The sequence below is a fragment of the Nerophis ophidion genome, linkage group LG27 (assembly GCF_033978795.1).
Source record: "Nerophis ophidion isolate RoL-2023_Sa linkage group LG27, RoL_Noph_v1.0, whole genome shotgun sequence".
In the NCBI taxonomy this organism is placed as follows: domain Eukaryota; kingdom Metazoa; phylum Chordata; class Actinopteri; order Syngnathiformes; family Syngnathidae; genus Nerophis; species Nerophis ophidion.
In genome coordinates, this window is record NC_084637.1 from 35,403,103 (window position 1) to 35,427,929 (window position 24,827).

The 24,827-nt window shown below is 37.1% G+C and overlaps 1 protein-coding gene and 1 long non-coding RNA gene across 3 annotated transcripts in view; both read right to left on the minus strand.

The window, feature by feature from the left end:
• Positions 1–474: 474 nt before the first annotated feature.
• Positions 475–24,827, minus strand: part of gnas (GNAS complex locus) — a 44,805-nt gene continuing 20,452 nt past the window's right edge. For both annotated transcript variants that reach the window (XM_061889415.1, XM_061889414.1), the window contains 8 exons: positions 15,469–15,566; positions 10,231–10,285; positions 9,460–9,533; positions 9,331–9,389; positions 9,147–9,267; positions 5,549–5,679; positions 5,395–5,462; positions 475–2,418 (listed from right to left, as the gene is read on the minus strand). In XM_061889415.1, the coding sequence (XP_061745399.1) occupies positions 2,272–2,418; positions 5,395–5,462; positions 5,549–5,679; positions 9,147–9,267; positions 9,331–9,389; positions 9,460–9,533; positions 10,231–10,285; positions 15,469–15,566 (753 nt within the window). In that variant the 3' untranslated portion in view covers positions 475–2,271. The remainder of the gene's footprint in view (positions 2,419–5,394; positions 5,463–5,548; positions 5,680–9,146; positions 9,268–9,330; positions 9,390–9,459; positions 9,534–10,230; positions 10,286–15,468; positions 15,567–24,827) is intronic.
• Positions 17,318–24,827, minus strand: part of LOC133544257 (uncharacterized) — a 10,721-nt gene continuing 3,211 nt past the window's right edge. The window contains exons 3-8 of the long non-coding RNA XR_009804613.1: positions 22,544–22,619; positions 21,550–21,627; positions 20,939–21,016; positions 20,329–20,406; positions 17,686–17,757; positions 17,318–17,569 (exon numbers count right to left, since the gene is read on the minus strand). This is a non-coding gene — a long non-coding RNA (uncharacterized LOC133544257). The remainder of the gene's footprint in view (positions 17,570–17,685; positions 17,758–20,328; positions 20,407–20,938; positions 21,017–21,549; positions 21,628–22,543; positions 22,620–24,827) is intronic.

A 24,827-nucleotide genomic window follows, 5' to 3' on the forward strand; every position in this document is an offset into this window, starting at 1 on the left:
ATCTCCATTAGAAAATATGTTGCTTAAGTATAGCCAAAAATATCTAAATATAGCCATTTATAATAGTCAAATAATATAACCATACCATTTTTTTTGCCATAAATAAAATATGGCCATAAATATTATAGCTATAAATAATAAAAAAAATATAGCTCAAAATAATGAAATATAGCTAGAAATAAAAATATAGCTATTAGTAATACAGCCATCAGCAATAAAAATATATCCCCAAAAATAATAACCATATATAATAATATAGCCACAAAAAATATATAGTCATAAATAATAATTTCCTGAAGGAACTTTCCTGAAGGAATCAATAAAGTACTATCTATCTATCTAATATAGCCTCCTCTTTGCAAATAAAGTGAAAAGTTTTGTTTGCGTTGGTATGTTGATGATTTGTGTAAAAAAATGTGTTAATTTTCCCTTTTCAAGCCAGGAAGAAGAATAAAGAAAGCAAGAGAAGACAAATTGAGTTGAAGGAGTTTAACTTAGAAGCACACTTGTCGCGTGTACAATTGGATTCCTAGTAAAATACTTTCTCTTCAAAGCCATATACATGTCGTGTATTCAGCCTCTTGAGGGGAAATATGATCCAAAAATAGAAATGTAAATGATGCCGAGGAAGAAAGAAGAAATCATTGACCCAGCTAGTGAAATACAGCGCAGAACTTGAGCTGGTTACACACGTAGAGTGGTGAAGGCACACACTCTGTACAAGAACCAGAGCTGACACAACAACCAAGGACAAGTTCACCTAAACAACTGGGAATTCTTCCTCTTACAAATTAACTCAACAAACCCACACTCCTTTTTTCTTTTCCAAAAGTTTGAGTGTTTCATCTTAAAGCAACAAGAAAAAACATGGATATGTTTGATGTTTATGCCCAATCCAGTAAACGCACGTTTGATGTGATTTTTTAACGATTATCCTGATATGCAAATGTCATAGGAAGGACTGGTGTGTGTGTGTGTGTGTGTGTGTGTGTGTGTGTGTGTGTGTGTGCGTGTGTCATCTTGCTTGCAGTCCAACGGTGACATCACATGTTTTGTCATGGAGCCACTCCTACAGGAAGAACATGTGTGACAGAGCAGTGGCCACGCCCCCTCAGACACACCCATCACAGTGGACTTAGCAGCAAGGGTAAATTGGCATTGTGTGTGTGCGTGTGTGTGCGTGTGTGTGTGTGTGTGTGTGTGTGTCTGTGTGTCCATCCCAAAGTGTCTTTTTGGCATGTCCATGGAAGAGTTCCAAGACTGTTCCCAAGTTTGTTCTACTTTTTTTTAATTCTTTTTTTGGGTCTTTTTGGCCAAAATCTCTTTGCGTCCGATCACGAGAGCTCATACGGTCCTGTAAGTGACGTCCAATCACAAGAGCTCATACGGTCCTGTAGGTGACGTCCAATCAAAAGAACTCATATTGTCCTGTAGGTGACGTCCAATCACAAGAGCTCATACGGTCCTGTAGGTGACGTCCAATCACGAGAGCTCATACGGTCCTGTAGGTGACGTCCAATCAAGAGAACTCATATTGTCCTGTCGGTGAGGTCCAATGAAGAGAGCTCATACTGCGTCTGTGGCATAGGTGACGTCCAATCTAGAGAGATCATACTGTCCTGTCGGTGAGGTCCAATCACGAGAGCTCATACGGTCCTGTAGGTGACGTCCAATCACAAGAGCTCATATTGTCCTGTCGGTGACGTCCAATCAAGAGAACTCATATTGTCCTGTCGGTGAGGTCCAATGAAGAGAGCTCATACTGCGTCTGTGGCATAGGTGACGTCCAATCTAGAGAGATCATACTGTCCTGTCGGTGAGGTCCAATCACGAGAGCTCATATTGTCTTGTAGGTGACGTCCAATCAAGAGAACTCATATTGTCCTGTAGGTGAGGTCCAATCAAGAGAACTCATATTGTCTTGTAGGTGACGTCCAATCAAGAGAACTCATATTGTCCTGTAGGTGACGTCCAATCAAGAGAACTCATATTGTCCTGTAGGTGACGTCCAATCAAGAGAGCTCATATTGTCTTGTAGGTGACGTCCAATCAAGAGAGCTCATATTGTCCTGTAGGTGACATCCAATCAAGAGAGCTCATATTGTCCTGTAAGTGAGGTCCAATCAGGAGAGCTCATATTGTCCTGTAGGTGACGTACAATCAAGAGAGCTCATATTGTCCTGTAGGTGAGGTCCAATCAGGAGAGCTCATACTGTGGTGTAGGTGAGGTCCAATCAGGAGAGCTCATAGTGTGGCGTAGGTGAGGTCCAATCACAAGAGCTCATACTGTCGCAGGTGCATCCTCTGGATGATGTCCCTACAGTCGTTGAAGACGCGGCGGATGTTTTCCGTGTCCACAGCACAGGTGAAGTGTGGGTAGCAGTAATGGCGGCCGTCACCGCTCGCTGTGCTGATCCTCTGTGGGAGGAACACAGACCGCAGGGTTTACTTACTATCCACTTTTTAGATAGATAGATAGTACTTTGATTCCTTCAGGAGAGTTCCTTCAGGAAAATTAAAATTCCAGCAGCAGTGTACAGAGTTGAGATCAATTTAAAGAAAAAAGTAAAAAGTAAATAATGGGGGTTTAAAAGGAAACAAAATAGACAAATATTACAAAACGAATAAAAGCCATGGGAATAACAATATAACAGTAAAATAAGAATATAACAAGACAAAGTAGGCAGTAGTGACCATGTTATGAAAACATATTGCACAGTTAATGTTTTGCATCCCCTGTCATCCTAGTACCCCCCGTCCCCCCTTTACTACTTTTTACTAAATTTACTAACTACTTTTTACTACACTTACAGAGTATTTGTTACTATCTTCACAGAGTACTTATTACCTTTATTGCTTTACCTTTACTACTTTTCATTACATTTACTAAATAATCTATTTTTTTAATACTTTTTACTACCTTTACAGAGTAATTTTTAGTACCTTTACAACTACTTTTTACTACCTTTACAGATTACTTTTTACTACCTTTACCAAACTTATTTTTTTACCGAGTTTATTCACTACCTTTACTAACTAACTTTTACTAATTACTTTTTACTAAATTTACTAACTACTTTTTGCTACAATTACTAACTACTTTATTACCTATACAGAGTATTTATTACTCCCTTTACTCACTACTTTTTATTACCTTTACAAAGTACTTTTACAAAGTCCAAAGGGTTTATTATCCTTTACAAACTACTTTTTACTACCTTTACTAACTACTTTTAACTATGTTTCAAAGTACTTGTACACAGTCCAAAGTGTTTATTTACTATCTATACAAAACACTTTCTACTACCTTTACTATATTTACCAACTACTTTTTACGACTTTTAAAAACTACATTTTTACTACCGTTACTAGCTACTTTTAACTATGTGTTAAAGTACTTGTACACAGTCCACCAAGTTTATTTACTACCCTTACAAATTACTTTACAAACTTTACTGCTTTTACCACATTTAACAACTACGTTTTACAACTTTTAATAACTACCTTTTTACCACCTTTAGAAACTACTTTTTACTTCCTTTACTAACTACTTTTCACTGCCTTTACAGAGTACTTTGTACTACCTTTACTAACTACTTTGTACTACCTTTACAGAGTACTTTATGCTACCTTTACAAATTACTTTTACAAAGTCCAAAGTGTTTACTACTTTTTTTTACTACCTTTAATAACTACTTTTTACTACCTTTACTAACTACTTTTAACTGTTTACAAAGTACTTGTGAACAGTCAAGATTGTTTTTTTTACTACATTTACAAATTAAATGTTACTACCCTTAGAAACTATTATTTACTCTTTTTGCCAAATACTTTTTTTCTAGCTGTACTATTTTTTTTTACTACCTTTACAAACACATTTTTACTATTTTTACTACCTTTACTAACTAATTTTTACAGCGTTTACAAAGTACTTGTACACAGACCATAATGTTTAAATACTACCTTTACCAGGTACTTTTTTCTACTTTTATACAGTTCTTGTACGCAGACCAGTGTTTATTTACTATTTTTACAAAGTACTTGTACAAAGTGCACAGTGTTTAGTTACTCCTGCTCCAAAGAATTTGTACATAGTGTTTATTTAAGACCTTTACAGAGTACTTGTATTTAGTCCACAGTGATTAGTTACTACCGCTCCAAAGTATTTGCACACAGTGTTTGTTTACTACCTTTACGAAATACATTTTACTACTTTTACAATGTATTTGTACACAATTCACAGTGTTTATTTACTACCTACACAAAGTACTTTAAACTACTTTTACAAAGTATATGCACACAATCCAGTGTCATTTACCACAATTACAAAGTACTTTTTACTACCTTGACACTTCAACACATCTCAGCATTTATTACATTCACAAAATACTTTCTATGTATTGCCATGTCCTACTGCAGATATATGTAGTATATATCATCAACGTGTGTGTATTTACAACATGTGACGTATTTGACAAGAATAATCTTGAATAGAATGAAGTGTTGTTGTAGATTGAAGAGTTGGTGGCAGTTTCTTCCAAAGAGAGGGTTCTCTGTGTTATAGTGTACATTTTTTAGTTGATGTTCTCCATAAAGGTAGATGAAAGTATTTCAGAAGATTATGTTAATAAATTATGGAAAACTATTTGTCAAAATACTATCTTTTTAAGAGGAACATACGATGAAATCATTGTTCTCAAAAATTTCATTTGGATTAAGGACGGCGTGGCGCAGTGGGAGAGTGGCCGTGCGCAACCCGAGGGGCCCTGGTTCAAATCCCACCTAGTACCAACCTCGTCACGTCCGTTGTGTCCTGAGCAAGACACTTCACCCTTGCTCCTGATGGGTGCTAGTTGGCGCCTTGCATGGCAGCTCCCTCCATCAGTGTGTGAATGTGTGTGTGAATGGGTAAATGTGGAAGTAGTGTCAAAGCGCTTTGAGTACCTTGAAGGTAGAAAAGCGCTATACAAGTACAACCCATTTATCATTTTATAATAGTTAAAAGACTGCCCTGAATTTGAATGGACTGACAAGATGCATGTATTTGCATGTACTCCTTTTTCTGGAGAAAGGCAGAAGTTGCACCAAATACTTTTTTCTATGACCTAATTAAGCCCTCATTTAGTCATGATAATACTATTACTTTTCACACGCAACAAAGTCTTTACTATTGTAACTGGAAGGTCAACGTTTAATGATCCCAAATAAGTCCGTACAAAAAAAATGAACTCAATCTTTGTCAGCAAAAGGTACACTTGAATAAATAGGAAACATCTTTCCTCCAGTTGGAAAAGTAGGTGTTTGTTTTGTTGCCAGTGCCATCATTGGTGCCTGTTGATGGGCTCATATTGCTCATCTTTTAGTCGGAGTGTAGAAGAAGTCACTTGCGCTTACCAAGAACTCGTCTCTGATGAAGTACTTTGCTCTTGTGACCCGAGGATCTTCTCCAGCTTCTGGTGTCGCTGCAAGAGGGTAAAGAACACATCTTGTCTAAAAGTTGCTTCCTGGAGTTTGGTCAAGGACGTGCTTGACAATAAAGACGTCTCACCGTCATCGGGTGTTGTGTAGCGAGCAAACTCTGGAAAGTACTCCTCGATTTTGGACTTTCCTGCCAGCACTTTGTCTGCCAGCAGGTCCTGCTTGTTGAGGAACAAGATGACTGAAATGGTTCGCAGCCACCTGAAGACACAACACACACACGCGCGCGCGCACACACACACACACACACACACACACACACACACACACACACACACACACACACACACACACACACACACACACACACACACACACACACACACACACACACACACACACACACACACACACACACACACACACACACACACACACACACACACACACACACACACACACACACACACACACACACAAAGTCAACCTTGCTAACTGTAATCCAAGTCACTTGTGTGTGTGTGTAATCACACCCACCTGTGATTGTTAGAAGTTGTCTGTTCATATTATGATTTGTCTAACAAAAATATCTGTCTGTCCGTATTTCCATCAGCGTGTGTGTAAAAAAATGCGTGTGAGGCAGGAACCTCCATTACAGCCCACTGACGTCTTCAAATTGGCCCGCAAGACGCCATGATTAATAAGGAATCTTAACCGTGGGGAGATTGAACTGATTTTAAAAGTTTAACTTTTTTGATGCTGCTATTTTGACGCCATCTTGTGGAGAACCTGAGTGTTTCCTGGTCAATCACCTTTTCTTATGCTCTGAATGAAAGCATGTGCAGCGTTTATTTATACAACCCACTGCAAACAACCTTCCCTAGTCATGGTGCTATATATATATATATATATATATATATACATATACATACATATATATATATATACATATATGTATATATATAAATATATACACATACATACATATATATACATATATACATATATATATATAAATATACATACACATATATATATACATACACATATATATATATATATACATATATATATATATATATATATATATATGTATATGTATATATATATATATATGTATATCCTAGGTTGTTTGCATTGGGGTATATACAAATGGTATATATATATATATATATATATATATATATATATATATATATATATATATCCATCCATCCATTTTCTACCGCTTATACATATATATATATATATATACACCCAAGTAGGGCTGGGCGATATATCCAATATATCGCGGGTTTGTCTCTGTGCGATATAGAAAATGACTATATCGTAATATTCGAGTATATGTTCTCACGCAGTGCTTTTAGCTGCGGGCGTACACTTCAGGCTCTTCTCACTCTTTCCTGTCTTTCTTTCTCCACAGACAAGCAGGTGCACATTTTTACATACGTCACAAACTGTCACGTCATACGTCACAGTGTCCGCCCTCGCAGAGCAGCGAGATAGCATACTGGGCTACGTTAGCTGCTAATGTAGCCGTACGAGTGGGGATACGAGAGAAAGATGGTGCGGATCTAGTAACAAATGAAGGAAGACTTAATTCCCAATAAAAACAGCAGGGTTTCCATCGATTGGCGGTGATTCAGCTTCAAGTGGGAATATGTCGAACAGACAACCCTAATTTGTCAAGTGTGGGGGGAAAAAGCGTTGCTATAAGAAGTAGCATTACTGCTAATATGTAGCATCATTTGAAAAGTCACCTGCTAGAGAATTTCATAACCTTAGTAACATACCACATAGTGAAGGACGAATACTATTGGATTTCTTATTATGCAGCTCATTTTTATTTGACACTAAAATGTCTCTGACAATCTTGCACGTTCTGTTTTGGAAATGACTTGAATGTTTGTGCCATTGCTTAATAACTTTAACAAATACACTTTTGTTCAATTGACTTAGTTGTGATTTCCCTCTCTGCATGAAAGTTTAAAAGTAGCATATATGAATGCAGTAGTAAGAAGAATGTTTGAATATCGTAATATATATCGTATATCGCGATATGGCCTAAAAATATCCATCCATCCATCCATTTTCTACCGCTTATTCCCTTTTTTTGGGGTCGCGGGGGGCGCTGGCGCCTATCTCAGCTACAATCGGGCGGAAGGCGGGGTACACCCTGGACAAGTCGCCACCTCATCGCAGGGCCAACACAGATAGACAGACAACATTCACACTCACATTCACACACTAGGGACCATTTTTAGTGTTGCCAATCAACTTATCCCCAGGTGCATATCCCAATATTAAAAAAAGGCAATATCGCCCAGCCCTACACCCAATGCAAACAAACAACCTTGTCTCGTCATGGAACAAAAATAAAAATCCAACCATTTATTTACATGACCCAATACAAACAAATAACCTTTTCTAGTCATGGTGCAAACATTTTTTAAAGATATTATTTTTTAAGAATGCGATAATATTTGAAGACAAATCTGTGTTATAAGTGACAAATTACTAGTTTAAAAATGTCTGTTTTTATCTCATTACATACACATTTTTCCTCTTTTTTTTTTTTATTTTTTACAAAAATATTTCTGTTCCGTTACACATTTAATTGTTGTTGTTATGGTTGTTGTAATTTTTCTATCTAATGCATTCATAAGTTAGTATTAGTTTATTTTTTATTACCAGGTTACTAAACTTTGTTTTCATTTTCGGTAGGGGGCATATTAATATTAAAAAAAAAATGCTATAAACAGAAATGCAAACAACCTTCTCTAGTCATGATGCAAAAAAAAAAAAAGTCCAACCGTTTATTTATATGACCCAATGCAATCAACCTTCTCTCGTCATGGTGCAAACATTTTCTGATGATTATTTTTTTAAAACGCGATAATATTTGAAGACAAAACTGTGTCATAAGTGACAAATTAGTAGTTTAAAAGTGTCAGCTGTTTCTCATTACTTGGCTGCAAGACGTAGACCACATCAAGATGGCCGTGCTTGAAGGTGTGGCATCTAGGCTGGGGAAGTGTGTCCTTTGAAAAAATATATAGTCCTGGTCCTAGACATGTGACCTGACCAAGGCAGAATTGTTCATTTGTTAGCGAGCAGGCTACTTCCTGCACGGTGGATGAAGACAAGCAGACTATTGGGATCCTGGACTGCTCACTTGATTTCTAGCAGTTCATAGCCTTTCTACTTGAATGGACTCTTCATTTATCACACCATACAATGTTTGTAAATTTGAGAATATAACTAATGTGTCCCATGTGTCATGTCTGTAGGAGTGTTCTCATGCATATTTGTAGCGGCCATCGTAATGTCATCAATCTAGCGTGGTTAGCATGAGCTAATGTGCTAATACGTTTACAAGTGTCTGTGTTAGTATTATTAACTGACAACGGCATTTTATTTGTATTGTTTCACTTTCACTAATTCCTCAGTAAATTGACCAAAACGTTAGCGTGGAGTTATTGAGTCTGTTTAGCTGACAGGAGCGCTAGACTGACGTTTTATTTTGATCAACCGTTTTACTGCCATGTTACAGACACCGTTTGGAAACAAGGTATGTAAATAAACATTTCTGAATAAGTAAATAAGTCATTTCACAACGTATATATCTGTGACTAATATCTGGAAAAATAATAGTTTTCCTCTAAAATGTAGTGGGTGTGGCTTATATCGGTGCGCTCTAAACTTCCTGTTTTCAGTGTTGCACTCACCTGTTGTTCCAGATGTTCTTGAAGAGGTTGAGGGCTTCCTGTAAACGGTTGGTCTGGTTGTCCTCTCTGATCACCATGTTGTAGCTGCTGCTGGCCACCACGAAAATGATGGCCGTCACGTCTGCACGGGACAAAGAAGGACAGTCAAGGGCGCCCCACAGGCCAGATAGATGCACCACGTTACCGTTAAAGCACTGGATCCACTTCCTGCGTTCGTCTCGCTGGCCGCCCACGTCAAACATGCTGTCAATCAAAGGGGAAATTCTGACACCGTGTGGACAAGCACGGAAGCACAGCTGAGACTCGCACTTACTGGAAATTGACTTTGTCCACTTGGAATCTGGTCTCAAAGATCCCTGAAGTCAGGACTCTGCACCGCAGCAAATCCTGACAAACAAGCAAGGGGTTATCACTATTATTATAATTATTATTATTTTTATGAGGGTCCGAGCAGCGAAAAGCTGCAAAGTAGTTGATTTCATTATTAGTATTACCAAGATTGGTAGCAAGGAAGAGGACACCCTGCAGTGCTGGATGGGTCATTATCCGTTCGTAGGGGGCGGAGCCTGGCGGCAAAAACTGCTTCTTGCCGTCAAGCATGACACCGTCATTACTACACTTCACTTTGGATGATGGGATCTCCTCCCAAACTGATATAAAGATTTTAACCTCGAAAGGCTTAGTGGCCACATGCGTGGACGGCACCTTTTAGCTCTTGTTTCCAAAATGGTGGACACTACGGAATTGGGGTCTTATGGCTGCTTATGTGGACACTTATACTGCCTCCTGGTGGTGGCAGAAGAGTAAAACATACAATGGAATTTGGGGGAAAAAAAATGAGCATGTCACTAAACATGAAGTACAAGTTTAAGTACTTATGGACTAAGTACATTATATCAAAAGATGATTCTGAGTTGTTATTCTAATTAGGGTCCAATAAGCCCAAATAGCAAAGAGAAATGAAAAAAAGCATGTAAACAAAGATGTTGCGCCTTAAGAAGTTAAAGTCTGATCAGGACTCCTTCCGCATGTGCCGATCTTCCTGAAATGTTTGACGGTGGGTGGAACACTGGGAAGGACTCACCTGATCTGAGGGCGTGTAGTCGCTCTGCCTCACAATGTCCATCTTGTCCAGGAAGCTGGAAGCAGCAGAAACACTGACTGTCATTGTCACTGCTTAGTGATCAGGACTGTCAAACCAATGATGTACAAACACAGTTTACTTTGAGTATGAATTATATTTCATTTCAAAATAAACCACCTTAGAGCAGTGGTTCTTAACCTTTCTGACCTCGGGGCCCCACTTTCCCACTACACAGGGTCCTGGGGCCCACTCAATTAGTAACCTCACTCTCGATTCCAATCGTGGTCATTGATTTGAGCTACAGTTTACAACCTTGTCATAAATGTTATTATTTATTGAACACATAAACCTTAGGTAAAGCTGATTAGAAAAATAAGTACTAACCAAATAATTGATGAGAAATACATTTAAATACAATTATGTTGTGCTAAAACAAACTAAATTCACAATGAATGTTGTAAACCAAATTGTCAGTATAATTAAAGTGCACCGGTAAATTAAATTACAGATTCGCCACTTTAGTCATCATTTTTGCACTTGAGAAACTTCTGTGACTTTAGCCCCAGACTTCTGTTTGTTTCAATATTGTCATTACTGCCACAAGTGGTGGAAAAGCGTATTACAACTGTGGACCACAGGTGAGAAATATCTTTTTTGGCAACCCAACAATGGGCCTTAAGATTAAGAAATACGGCTTTTGATATAAAAAATGAGGTCAAATTTCAAATAAGAGATTGACTGACATGTTTTTTTCAGGGCCGATATCGATTATTAGTCATAAAGGAGGTTGATGATATTCATTTGCAGTAAAACTTATTTAAAGATGAATATTTTATGTCAGTAAACATGAGTTGTTTTTTTAACATGATGTTTTTATACATTGGATATTACTTACTAGATGTTTAGGCAACCCATCTTTTTACACCTTCACTGTTCTTAAGAATGTTAAAACAATTAAAAAAAAAAAATCTGCCTACTGTCCATTCCAGACTATAAGCCACTACTTTTTTCCTACACATTGCTTAGAAGACGGTGCGGCTAATTTATGAATTTCTGTTCGCTGACGGCCTTAATGCAAATTCCCTTCTGTTTGGACCATTGCTTTCAACTGGAAGTACAAGTGCCGTTCTCTCTCTTAGCCGTCCATAGCGTTCTACTCGTATGGATTCTTCATTCATCACTCCGGGAAACGTTTGTAAGTTTTACAATATAACTAGAACATTTCATACTCACTAAAGTGTCCCATATATGATGTCTGTAGGAGTGTTTTAGTGTATATTTGTACACATTATTGTCATGTCATCATGCTAGTGTTGTTAGCATTAGCTAATATGCTAACACGGGAGTGGACCACACTTATAGAGTTTGTTTAGCTGAGTGGAGCGCTAACTTACACAGCTAGTGGGTCCACGACCAGGACTTTTGTTTTGTTTGATCAGCCGTTTTACAGACTCTGTTTGGAAACAATTAAGGTATGTGTATAAATATTTACAAAATCTGCAGCTTGTAGTCCAGTGGGGCTAATATAAGTAAAATAAAACGTATTTTCTTCCAAAATTTGGTGGGTGTGGCTTAAATACCGATAGAGACCGTCTGGATTTTTCTTCGTTGACGGCCATGATGCAAATTCTCTTCTGTTGAGACAAGTGCTTTCAACTGGAAGTCCAAGTGCTGTTCTGTCTCTTTGCCGTTCATGGCGTTTCTACTTGTATGGATTCTTCATTCTTTAGCAGTGTTAATGGATCTAACTAAAGCATTTGACATAATCAATCACAATATTTTAGTAAAAAAACTAGAACAGTATGGCATCAGAGGGTTGGTCATAAAGTGGATTAGAAGGTTCTGAAATGTGTAAATAACTCATTTCACAATGTATATATCTGCTGACTAATATATGGTAATATCCATCCAGCCATCCATCCATCTTCTTCCGCTTACCCGAGGTCGGGTCGCGGGGGCAGCAGCCTAAGCAGGGAAGCCCAGACTTCCCTCCCCCCAGCCACTTTGTGCAGCTCCTCCTGGGGGATCCCGAGGTGTTCCCAGGCCAGCCGGGAGACATAGTCTTCCCAACGTGTCCTGGGTCTTCCCCGTGGCCTCCTACCGGTTGGACATGCCCTAAACATCTCCCTAGGGAGGCGTTCGGGTAGCATCCTGACCAGATGCCTGAGCCACCTCATCTGGCTCCTCTCCATGTGGAGGAGCAGCGGCTTTACTTTGAGTTCCTCCCGGATGACAGAGCTTCTCACCCTATCTCTAAGGGAGAGACCCACCACCCAGCGGAGGAAACTCATTTGGGCCGCTTGTACCCGTGATCTTATCCTTTCGGTCATGACCCAAAGCTCATGACCATAGGTGAGGATGGGAACGTAGATCTACCGGTAAATTGAGAGCTCTGCCTTCCGGCTCAATTGACGAATACCTCAATTTCAAATGTCACATTAGCCATCTGTTAAACAAATGATCCAAATATGTTGGCCTGTTCTTTCACCTTCGTCATTATCTTCCTCTTTATGCTCTACTTACCTTGTATAAAACTCTCTTTGAAGCACATCTAAACTACTGTAATATCATCTGGTGTAACACCTTCCCTACCTACCTTCACAAATTAAAATCCGTGCAAAAGAAAATCATACGGGCCCTGTCATGGTCCAAGTTTAATGCCCCCACTCCTCATCTATTTCATAAATATCATCTCTTAAGACTGACAGAGTTCAATATTTATCAAAAGGCTTGTTTAACCTATCAAGTCATTTACAGGCTGAATCCTAGGCTCTGTAGCTTGGTTGCTATCTACCATCCCCAGCATGCCCACAACACTCCTGACTTAGATCTGATATCAGGTAAACATGCTTTACTGGCTTGTACCGCTCACAGTTTCGTATGCAGGGCACCAAAAATTTGGAACCAGCTTAATGAGAGCCTCAAGATGCTGTATCCATTCTCCAACTTCAAAAAGAAACTGACAACTTATCTATTAACCACCTATCTTTAATGCCTCATGTGGGGTAGACTGCTGTTGGCTTTTGCATGGTTGTATGTATGTATGTATGTATGTGTATGCTTGCTGTAGTATTATTATCTTGTTTTTATCATATAGCGTTGTTGTTGTTGTGCTTGCTACCATGTTTCATCATTCCTTATCCTCTGGACCCCCTGTCAAAAGCTTCTTCTAGCTTATTTGGGGGACCCTTTCACGTACCAACATCTTTAAATGATGACATTCACTACTATTGTAATTGTTATATGGTATTGTGAATAAACTAAACGCCCCGCAACCCCAAAGAAGGATAAGCGGTAGAAAATGTATGGATGGAAGTTAATTAAGGGGTGTGGCTTATATCCTGGTACATCTAGCTAATGCGTGAATCATGGTATTGAATTTGGTTGCCATTTGATGGCAGTAAATGACTTGCTTGCACACTTGAAATATTGTCATTGACTTTAAAAAATGCTGTAATCAGAAAGTCACGTTTGACTTGAATGCGCATCATTCATGTGTTCATCAGCATTTCAGGTCATTCAAAGCAGAGGATGATTTTTGCAAGTCTGACATTACTGAGCACCTTTCAAAAATAGCATGGTTACCATGGAGACCCGACTCCGAGCGCTATTCATAGCCTATCAGCTCCCGATCTGGCGGGTCTCCAGGAAAAAAAAAAAAGAGTCTCCGGCTGTACTTTGGAGTTTGAACCAAACAAAGCTCTCCCTCTGGCCTAAAAAGACTCAAACACATCTGGAATAGTTCTACAATATTGCCTTTTTGGAGCACATGAAACAACCAGGATGCCAGCAGGTGTCAGCAAAGAGTCAACTACCTTCCTAATTAAAGATGTTTTTATACTCATCAGAATCAGAAACATTAAACACAATCTAAACACAAAAAGTGACTTTTCAAAGATTAGGACATTTTAATACAATCCATCGTAGGTTTTTAATGATTATATTACAACAGTTTTAATACAATCTATGGTGACTTTTTAAAAATTATATTATAAAATTTTTACTACAATCTATTGTGACTTTTTAAAGATTATATTATAACGTTTTTAAAACAATATACTGAAGGTTTTAAAGATTATATTAGAACTTTTTTAATACAATCTATTGTGACTTTTTAAAGATTATATTATAAAACTGTTAATACCATCTTTTGTGACTTTTTAAATATTGTATTATATTTTTTTACTAGTATCAATTTTAACTTTTTGAAGATTATAACATTTTTAATACAATCTATTGAAGGTTTTTAAAGATTACTGTAGAACATTTTTAATAAATTCTATTGTCACTTTTTAAAGATTATATTATAAAACTGTTAATACAATCTTTTGTGACTTTTGAAAGATTATATTAGAACATTTTAAATACAATCCATCGTAGGTTTTTACAGATTATATTACAACAATACAATCCATTGTAACTTTTCAAAGATTATCACATTTTAATATAATCTATTGAAGGTTTCTAAAGATTATATTACAACATTTTTAATACAATCCACTGTAGGTTTTAAAATATTATAACATTTTAATTCAATACATTGTGACTTTTTATATAACATTTTTAATACCATCTATTGTGACTTTTTAAAGATTAAATTAGAACATTTTTAATACAATATATTATGACTTTTTAAAGATTATATTATACATTTTTTAATACAATCTTCTGTGACTTTTTAAAGATTATATTAGAACATTTTTAATACAATCCATTGTAACTTTTAAAAGATCATATTATAAAAATTTTAAAACAATCTATTGAAGGTTTTTAAAGATTGTATTAGAAAATGTTTATAAACAATCTACTGTAGGTTTTAAAATAGTATATTAGAAATGTTTAATATAATCCATTGTGGGTTTTTAAAGATCATTTTATTACCATAACATTTTTAGAAGTGAACCGTTATGTTATGGGGAACATTTTTATTTTATTTTATCACTGCAACATTTTAGAAAAAAATTAATGTTTATTTTGTTTCAACATTTTCAAAAGTGAACAGTTATGTTTTGGTAAAAAAAAAAAAAGAGTGTTTATTTTACCACTATGACATTTTTAGAAGTGAACCGTTATGTTTTGAAAAAAAAAAAAAAGTTTATTATGCAATAGTAACATTTTCAGAGGTGAAGAGTTATGTTTTGGGGTAAAAAGATTGTTTCTGGTATTACAACATGATTGAAATGATGTTTACTTAGTGACTTGAGCATAAAATGAGTGTGGAGGTGTTATGCCACTCACTACTGTGCACAGTCGATGAGCTGGTACTCGTTGGATCTCTCGTAGCACACCTTGACGCCCTCGTCCTGCCACAGAGTCTTGGCATGCTCGTAGAACTCCTGCAGGTCAACCACACCCACATGTGCACCACAGAGACAATTGTGTTGGCACAACAAAACCTTCAAACGTCAACACACTCCACAACATGTAGGTCCTGGCTGCTCAGTACAATGTCAACGTTGGACCTCGACAGTTCAAGAACGGTTTTATGATGGCCACAGTTTGGAACAGATTATGGCTATTATTTAGTTTCTGGGATGTTTTCAAAGGGACCGTAATTAAACCAATGTGGTCTGTACATGATGCAAGGCAAGAGCGCTAATATCGCACATATTGTAGATATTCTCATGTTCACATTTTCACAATTTGCAATATTTTCTTACACTTTATGAAGCATTTCTTGCGTATTCTTCATTTTCAGAGCTTATTGTTAAGTGTTCACTGTGATCTGACTATTTTGTTGACAATGTTTAAGACTCTGCCATGCTTGTGTTGACATTTCCTTTCTGCCTTGACAGTTGAGGGATTACAATCACAGGAAATTACTTTTTTATCTAATTTTATTTACTATAATTTATATGTAATGATAAAACAAACTAAATAACTATAACCGCGGGCATTATAATCAAAGGAAGGTTACATTTTTAAAATATATTTAATTTGTTATAATTTATATTTAATAATAAAACTGACTAAAGAAGCACATAAATATAGCTGAGGGCAATATAATCAGAAAAAGGTTACATTTGTTCAATTTTATTTTTTTATAATTTTTGTTTAATATAAAACAATAACAATTTAAAAAAATATTTTTTTTGTTCTCTCCAAGTCATAAAAAATATGACTAATAATCGATATCAAACACTGATATGGTGACACAGTGTTCTGTCTTTGTGAAGTTGATTAGCCACCTATCTCCAGAAAAGTGTCACCCAGCCTCATTTGCAATAGCAACTACCTGAGCTATTATTAATGCTTTCCCACACTGCCATCTTGTGGGTGTGTAGGGGCACTGCAGCAACAATAATGCAAGCAATGTGACACTTCCCTGTCCACTTTGCAGGGAAAATGCATTACACACACACACACACACACACACACACACACACACACACACACACACACACACACATACGTGTTTGGGTGACATATGAGGACTTATGACAAAAACGTGACATATGGGGACATGCCTTTCCAATGGTCCTACAGGCCTGGGAATCAGACGGTTAGTGAACCAGAATTTTAGACACACAGTGGTCTATTGAGATTTTTGCAACTCTTTTGTTTTTTTCTGAACCTGATTTTTATGGTACATATGAGGACTTGTCAGGTTTAGGTGACAAATGAAGACCAGAGTGTTTAAGATTTCAAGTTTATGTGACATATGACGACCATGACGTCACCGAGTGTTTAAGATTTCAGGTTCATGTGACATATGATGACCATGACGTCACAGAGTGTTTAAAATTTCAAGTTTATGTGACATATGATGACCATGACGTCACAGAGTGTTTAAGATTTCAAGTTTGTGAAATATGACAACCATGACATCACAGAGTGTTAAAGATTTCAGGTTCATGTGACATATGAGGCTAATGACATCAGAGACTTAACAAAACCACCTGAGTTGGTTTAGTTGATGTGTTGTCATTTAAAAAAAAAATCCCAATCCCATGCTACTGTAATCTAAAACCAAGAAGAGTTTAAAAGAAACATGGGTAAAAATGTAATTGTCGACTAAGTGTAACTGAATTGTTTTTGTGGATTTTGTCGCTAAGAATTATCTGGAATAAATACAAAACGCTTGCTGTTTATTTTGCTTTTTTAATTGCTGGTAACATACTCAAACTACCACAGAAGATGTGGGAAAACATTTTTTTCCCCTTTTTTTAATATAATTCTGTTATGGATGTAGTACTTGATGGCAAGCCAATCTCTGTCCTGTAGAGCTACTAGTTCTTTATGGAGGCAGGCTTCACAATCTTTTTTACCTGGTACTTTGTTGCCAGTTACAAAATGCAACATGTGTCATTCAACTGCTTCCACTTCTTCCCCTTTGCACCTGTCATAAAGGAGACAAAATACAATTTCTTACTGAAGGAATAATGACTATAACACAGTGAAAAGGTGCAAAACGTAATATAATATTCTAGTAAATGATGTGGATTATTTATTTACCCCGCTTTGGAGTGGACCAAGTGGAAGAAGCTTGAGACATACCCACTTCGAGCGATTTGTCCTGCTGTCAATCTGAAAGGAAGAATTAGAAAACTGTAAAAGTAAACATTTAACATATTGTGCTTTGTGAAGTAGCGGAGTATATGTGTTGTCTGTCTATTTATGAATAATGCAGACGAGGAGTGTTGGCTGAGTTCTTAACGTTTGCTTTCAGAGCGTGCATATCACAACATACAAGATGCCGTCATGGCGACACAACCTATACCGGGCTCCCGCGCATGCTCGTCACTCCTGTTGCATGCTGGGTAGGGTAGTTCTTTTTTCCCCTGGCTCATAACATTACAATATAGTACAATGTATATGCGTTCAGTTTATCAAAGCACCAAGCAAACAGATATGGTCATAATTATTTTAAGTCCACTACGCAGAATAAACACAACATTATTAATATTACTACTACGGATAATTTGATCAAAAATTCCCTAAAACAGCCCACTACCTATAATATAAGTTTTTTAAACGAAAGATCCCTGATAAAAAAAAAAATGTTTCTGCTGTTACCTCAGAAATTGCATGTTCAGATGTTATGATTGTGGCTCAGAGATTTGTATGTATATTATATTTATTTTCCATAACAAACAGGATAACTTAAATACCCTGGCAGTGGCAATAAGCTTAAATGTTTGTATTTACATTTTTGGAGTTGATTTTCATCAAATATGCTATTTAAATGCTACTGTTTAACAAGGACTGATTTAAATTGTGTTTGCACAACAAATGTTTTGGCGCTTTTGTTCATGTGGGAGAATATTCCAATAAAGGTGCACTATACACTACTTTTGAATTCATTATTGGGCTTTGCGTATACAATGCATTTAATCGCGATTAATAAGAGAAATAGTGCGATTAACTTCGATTAAAAATTTTAATCATTGCCCAGCCCTAATATATATACAAACCCCGTTTCCATAAAAGTTGGGAAATTGTGTTAGATGTAAATATAAACTGAATACAATGATTTGCAAATCCTTTTCAACCCATATTCAATTGAAAGCACTACAAAGACAACATATTTGATGTTCAAACTCAAACTTTTTTTTTTTTGCAAATAATAATTAACTTTGAATTTCATGGATGCAACACGTGCCAAAGTAGTTGGGAAGGGGCATGTTCACCACTGTGTTACATCACATTTTCTTTTAACAACACTCAATAAACGTTTGGGAACTGAGGAAACTAATTGTTGAAGCTTTGAAAGTGGAATTCTTTACCATTCTTGCTTGATGTAAAGCTTAAGTTGTCGTGTTTTACGCTTCATAATGCGCTACACATTTTCGATGGGAGACATGTCTGGACTGCAGGCGGGCCAGGAAAGTACCCGCACTCTTTTACTACGAAGACACGCTGTTGTAACACGTGGCTTGGCATTGTTTTGCTGAAATAAGCAGGGGCGTCCATGATAATGTTGCTTGGATGACAACATATGTTGCTCCAAAACCTGTATGGACCATTCAGCATTAATGGTGCCTTCTCAGATGTGTAAGTTACCCATGCTTTGGGCACTAATACACCCCCATACCATCACACATGCTGGCTTTTGAACTTTGCGCCGGATGGTTATTTTCCTCTTTGTTCCGGAGAACACCACGTCCACAATTTCCATATATAATTTGAAATGTGGACTCGTCAGACCACAGAACACTTTTCCACTTTGCATCAGTCCATCCTAGATGAGCTCGGGCCCAGCGAAGCCCGCGGCGTTCCTCTGTCATGTTGATAAATGGCATTTGCTTTGCATAGTAGAGTTTTAACTTGCATTTACAGATGTAGCGACCAACTGTAGTAACTGACAGTGGTTTTCTGAAGTATTTCTGAGCCCATGTGGTGATATCTTTTACACACTGATGTCGGTTTTTAATGCAGTACATCGCTTACGTGCAGTGATTTCTCCAGATTCTCTGAACCTTTTGATAATTTTACGGACCGTAGATGGTAAAATCCCTAAATTCTTTGCAAAAAAAAATGTTAAGCAGTTTTAACATCAAATATGTTGTCTTTGTAGCATATTCAACAGAATTGGGGTTGAAAATTATTTGCAAATCATTGTATCCTGTTTATATGTACATCTAACACAATTTCCCAACTCATATGGAAACGGGGTTTGAATGTATTTATATAAATATAGCCTATTATTTGCGCACTATTTACAAGTTATGTACCAAAAACACGACCACCGAAAAAATACTTTGATCAATGAAAACAGCGCTGCAAAAACCGGCTGTAAACAAGAGGCACTGCATTTTCTGAATTGAAACACTCATTTTAAAGCTTTGACATTAACATTTTAACACACACTAATCTGGTTCAGAAAATATGAGGACCTTATATGAAACACACTTTCTTGGTTCAAACAATATGAGGACATGACGAGTGCTCACATGTAGAATTTATGTTGTTGACTTGTAACATCTCCTGTTTTGCTAAACATGAGTTCCAAACTCTCTACTGACTAACATGGATGTACCCTTACGAAAATGTTGTCATATAAACTGATCTGTGAGAGATTAAAATTAATAAATGTCTTTCAAAATAAAGGTTGGGTCAAATTTAGAGCAGATATAGTAAAAATAGACATGTAATAACCTGTTGGAGGGATGAAGTCGGTTTATGGCTGTCATCTGAATCTAGAGAATGTTGAGATAGAACCTCAACAGTTGGTTTCTGCAACAAAACACAAAAATATAATGTCATAACTAATTAATTATAACATTCTCACAACTTTTTGTTGATAAAAATCTGAGCATACAATGCCAGATAAAGGGTAAAGATTATTACAGAGTTTCAGCTCTTAGACAATTCATTAAGAATGTAACACACACAAAAATCTGGTTCAGAAAATATGAGGACCTGAATTGAGACACTCATTTTAAAGCTTTGACATTAACATTGTAACACACATTTTCTGGTTCAGAAAATATGAGGACCTTATATGAAACACACCTAAGTCTTTCTTGCTTCAAACAATATAAGGACATGACGAGTGCTCACATGTAGAATTTATGTTGTTGACTTGTAACATCTCCTGTTTTGCTAAACATGAGTTCTAAACTTTCTACTGACTAACATGGATGTACCCTTGCGAAAAAGTTGTCATATAAACTGATCTGTGAGAGATTAAAATAAATAAATGTCTTTCAAAATATAGGTTGGGTCAAATTTAGAGCAGATATAGTAAAAATAGACATGTAATAACCTGTTGGAGGGATGAAGTCAGTTAATGGCTCACATCTGAATCTGGAGAATGTTGAGATGGAACCTCAACAGTTGGTTTCTGCAACAAAACACAAAAATATAATGTCAGAACTAATTAATTATAACATTATCAGCACTTTTTGTGGATAAAACTCTGAGCATACAATGCCAGATAAATAGTAGAGATTATTACAGAGTTTCAGCTCTTAGACAATTAATTAAGAATATAAAACACACTAAAATCTGGTTCAGAAAATATGAGGACCTGAATTGAGACACACATTTTAAAGCTTGGACATTAACATTGTAACACACACTAATCTGGTTTAGAAAATATGAGGACCTTATATGAAACACACCTAAGTCTTTCTTGGTTCAAACAATATAAGGACATGACGAGGGGTCACATGTAGAATGTATGTTGTTGACTTGTAACATCTCCTGTTTTGCTAAACATGAGTTCCAAACTCCTTACTGACTACCATGGATGTACTCTTACGAAAATGTTGTCATATAAACTGATCTGTGAGAGATTAAAATTAATAAATGTCTTTCAAAATATAGGTTGGGTCACATTTAGAGCAGATATAGTAAAAATAGACTTGTAATAACCTGTTGGAGGGATGAAGTCGGTTTATCGCTCACATCTGAATCTGGAGAATGTTGAGATAGAACCCCAACAGTTGGTGTCTGCAACAAAACACAAAAATATAATGTCAGAACTAATTAATTATAACATTAACAACCACTTTTGGTTGATAATATTCTGAGCATATAATTCTACATAAACAGTAAAGATTATTATAGCGTTTTAGCTCTTAGACTATTATTTAAGAATGTAACATTCACTAAAATGTGGTTCAGAAAATATGAGGACCTGGATTGAAACACTCATTTTAAAGCTTTGAATTAAACATTGTAACACACACTAATGTGGTTCAGAAAAATATGAGGACCTTATATGAAACACACTGAAGTCTTTTTTAGTTCAAACAATATGAGTACATGACAAGTGATCACATATAGAATTCATGTTGCTGACCTGTAACATCTCCTGTTTTGCTAAACATGAGTTGTAAATTCCACAGACTAACATGGATGTACGCTTAAAAAATGTTGTCATATAAACTGATCTGTGAGAGGTTAAAAGGATTAAATGTCTTTTGAAGTATAGGTTGTGTCAAGTTTTTAGCAGATATAGGGCAGCACGGTGGAACAGGGGTAAGTGCATGTGCGTCACAAATCGAAGGTCCTGAGTAGTCCTGAGTTAAATCCTGGGCTCGTGATCTTTCTGTGTGGAGTTTGCATGTTCTCCCCGTGACTGCGTGGGTTCCCTCCGGGTACTCCGGCTTCATCTTACCTCCAAAGACATGCACCTGGGGATAGGTTGATTGGCAACACTAAATTGGCCCTAGTGTGTGAATGTGAGTGTAAATGTTGTCTATTTGTGTTGGCCGTGTAATGAGGTGGCGACTTGTCCAGGGTGTACTCCGCCTTCCGCCCGAATGCAGCTCAGATAGGCTCAAGCACACCCCGCCAACCCAAAAAAGGGACAGGTAGTAGAAAATGGATGGATGGATGGATAGTAAAATAGTCAAGTAATAACCTGTTGGAGGGATGAAGTCGGTTTATCGGTCACATGAATCTGGAGAATGTTGAGATAGAACATCAACAGTTGGTGTCTGCAACAAAACACATAAAAATAATGTTAGAACTTATTAATTATAACATTATCAGCACTTTTTGTTGTTAACATTATGAGCATATAATGCCAGATAAATAGTAAAGATATTTATAGAGGGTTTCTGTCTCTTGTCCCGCTCATGTCTTGAGATGAACTTCCCTCGGTACTCGACCACAAAAGAACCTTTTTAAATTGATGCAAGAGCAAATACACCATATCCTGATAAAACAGTTTATCAATTTACAATGTTTGGAATATCTGTTTTAAAAAGCAATAATAATAGTCGTTACTTGATTAAAAATTCTATTACAAACAGAATTACTCTTTCATAAATGTAAATAATTATTAAATTAAGTACAAAACCCGTTTCCATATGAGTTGGGAAATTGTGTTAGATGTAAATATAAACAGAATACAATGATTTGCAAATCCTTTTCAACCCATATTCAGTTGAATATGCTACAAAGACAACATATGTTTGCTTGTGTATCGGCTGGGGACATCTCTGCGATGCTGATCCGCCTCCGCTTGGGATGGTTTCCTGCTGGCTCCGCTGTAAACGGGACTCTCGCTGCTGTGTTGGATCCGCTTTGGACTAGACTCTTGCGACTGTGTTGGATCCATTGTGGATTGAACTTTCACAGTATCATGTTAGACCCGCTCGACATCCATTGCTTTCCTCCTCTCTAAGGTTCTCATAGTCATCATTGTCACCGACGTCCCACTGGGTGTGAGTTTTCCTTGCCCTTATGTGGGCCTACCGAGGATGTCGTAGTGGTTTGTGCAGCCCTTTGAGACACTAGTGATTTAGGGCTATATAAGTAAACATTGATTGATTGATTGATATTTGATGTTCAAACTGATAAACATTTTTTTGGTGCAAATAATCATTAACTTTAGAAATTGATGCCAGCAACACGCAACAAACAAGTTGGGAAAGGTGGCAATAAATACTGATAAAGTTAAGAAATGCTCATCAAACACTTATTTGGGACATCCCACAGGTGTGAAGGCTAATTTGGAACAGGTGGGTGCCATGATTGGCTATAAAAACAGCTTCCCAAAAAATGCTCAGTCTTTCACAGGAAAGGATGGGGCGAGGTACACCCCTTTGTCCACAACTGCGTGAGCAAATAGTCAAACAGTTTAAGAACAACCTTTCTCAAAGTGCAATTGCAAGAAATTTAGGGATTTCAACATCTACGCTCCATGATATCATCAAAAGGTTCAGAGAATCCGGAGAAATCACTCCACGTAAGCGGCATGTCTGGAAACCAACATTGAATAACTGTGACCTTCGATCCCTCAGACGGCACTGTATCAAAAACCGACATCAATCTCTAAAGGATATCACCACATGAGTTCAGGAACACTTCAGAAAACCACTGTCACTAAATACAGTGTGTTTCTATATCTGTAAGTGCAAGTTAAAGCTCTATTATGCAAAGCGAAAGCCAATTATCAACATCCAGAAACGCCGCCGGCTTCTCTGGGCCCGAGATCATCTAAGATGGGCTGATGCAAAGTGGAAAGGTGTTCTGTGGTCTAACGAGCCCACATTTCAAATTATTTTTGGAAATATTGGACACCGTTTCATCCGGACCAAAGGGGAAGCGAACCATCCAGAATGTTATCGACGCAAAGTTCAAAAGCCAGCATCTGTGATGGTATGGGGGTGCATTAGTGCCCAAGGCATGGGTAACTTACACATCTGTAAGTTACCCATCTGTTTGGAACAACATTTGCTGCCATTTAAGCGCCGACTTTTTCATGTACGCCCCTGCTTATTTCAGCAAGACAATGCCAAGCCACATTCAGCACGTGTTCAGCTTCATAAAAAAAGAGTGCAGGTACTTTCCTGGCCGGCCTGCAGTCCTATCAAAAATGTGTGGTGCATTATGAAGCGTAAAATACGACAGAGGAGACTGAAGCTCTACATAAAACAAGAATGGGAAAGAATTCCACCTTCCAAGCTTCAACAATTAGTTTCCTCAGTTCCCAAACGGTTATTGAGTGTTGTTGAAAGAAAAGGTGATGTAACACAGTGGTGAACATGCCCTTTCCCAACTACTTTGGCACGTATTGCAGCCATGAAATTCTAAGTTAATTATTATTTGTAAAAAAAATTATTCCGTTTGGATTTACATCTAACACAATTTCCCAACTCATATGGAAATGGGTTTTGTAATTAATGTGTTACTTGAAA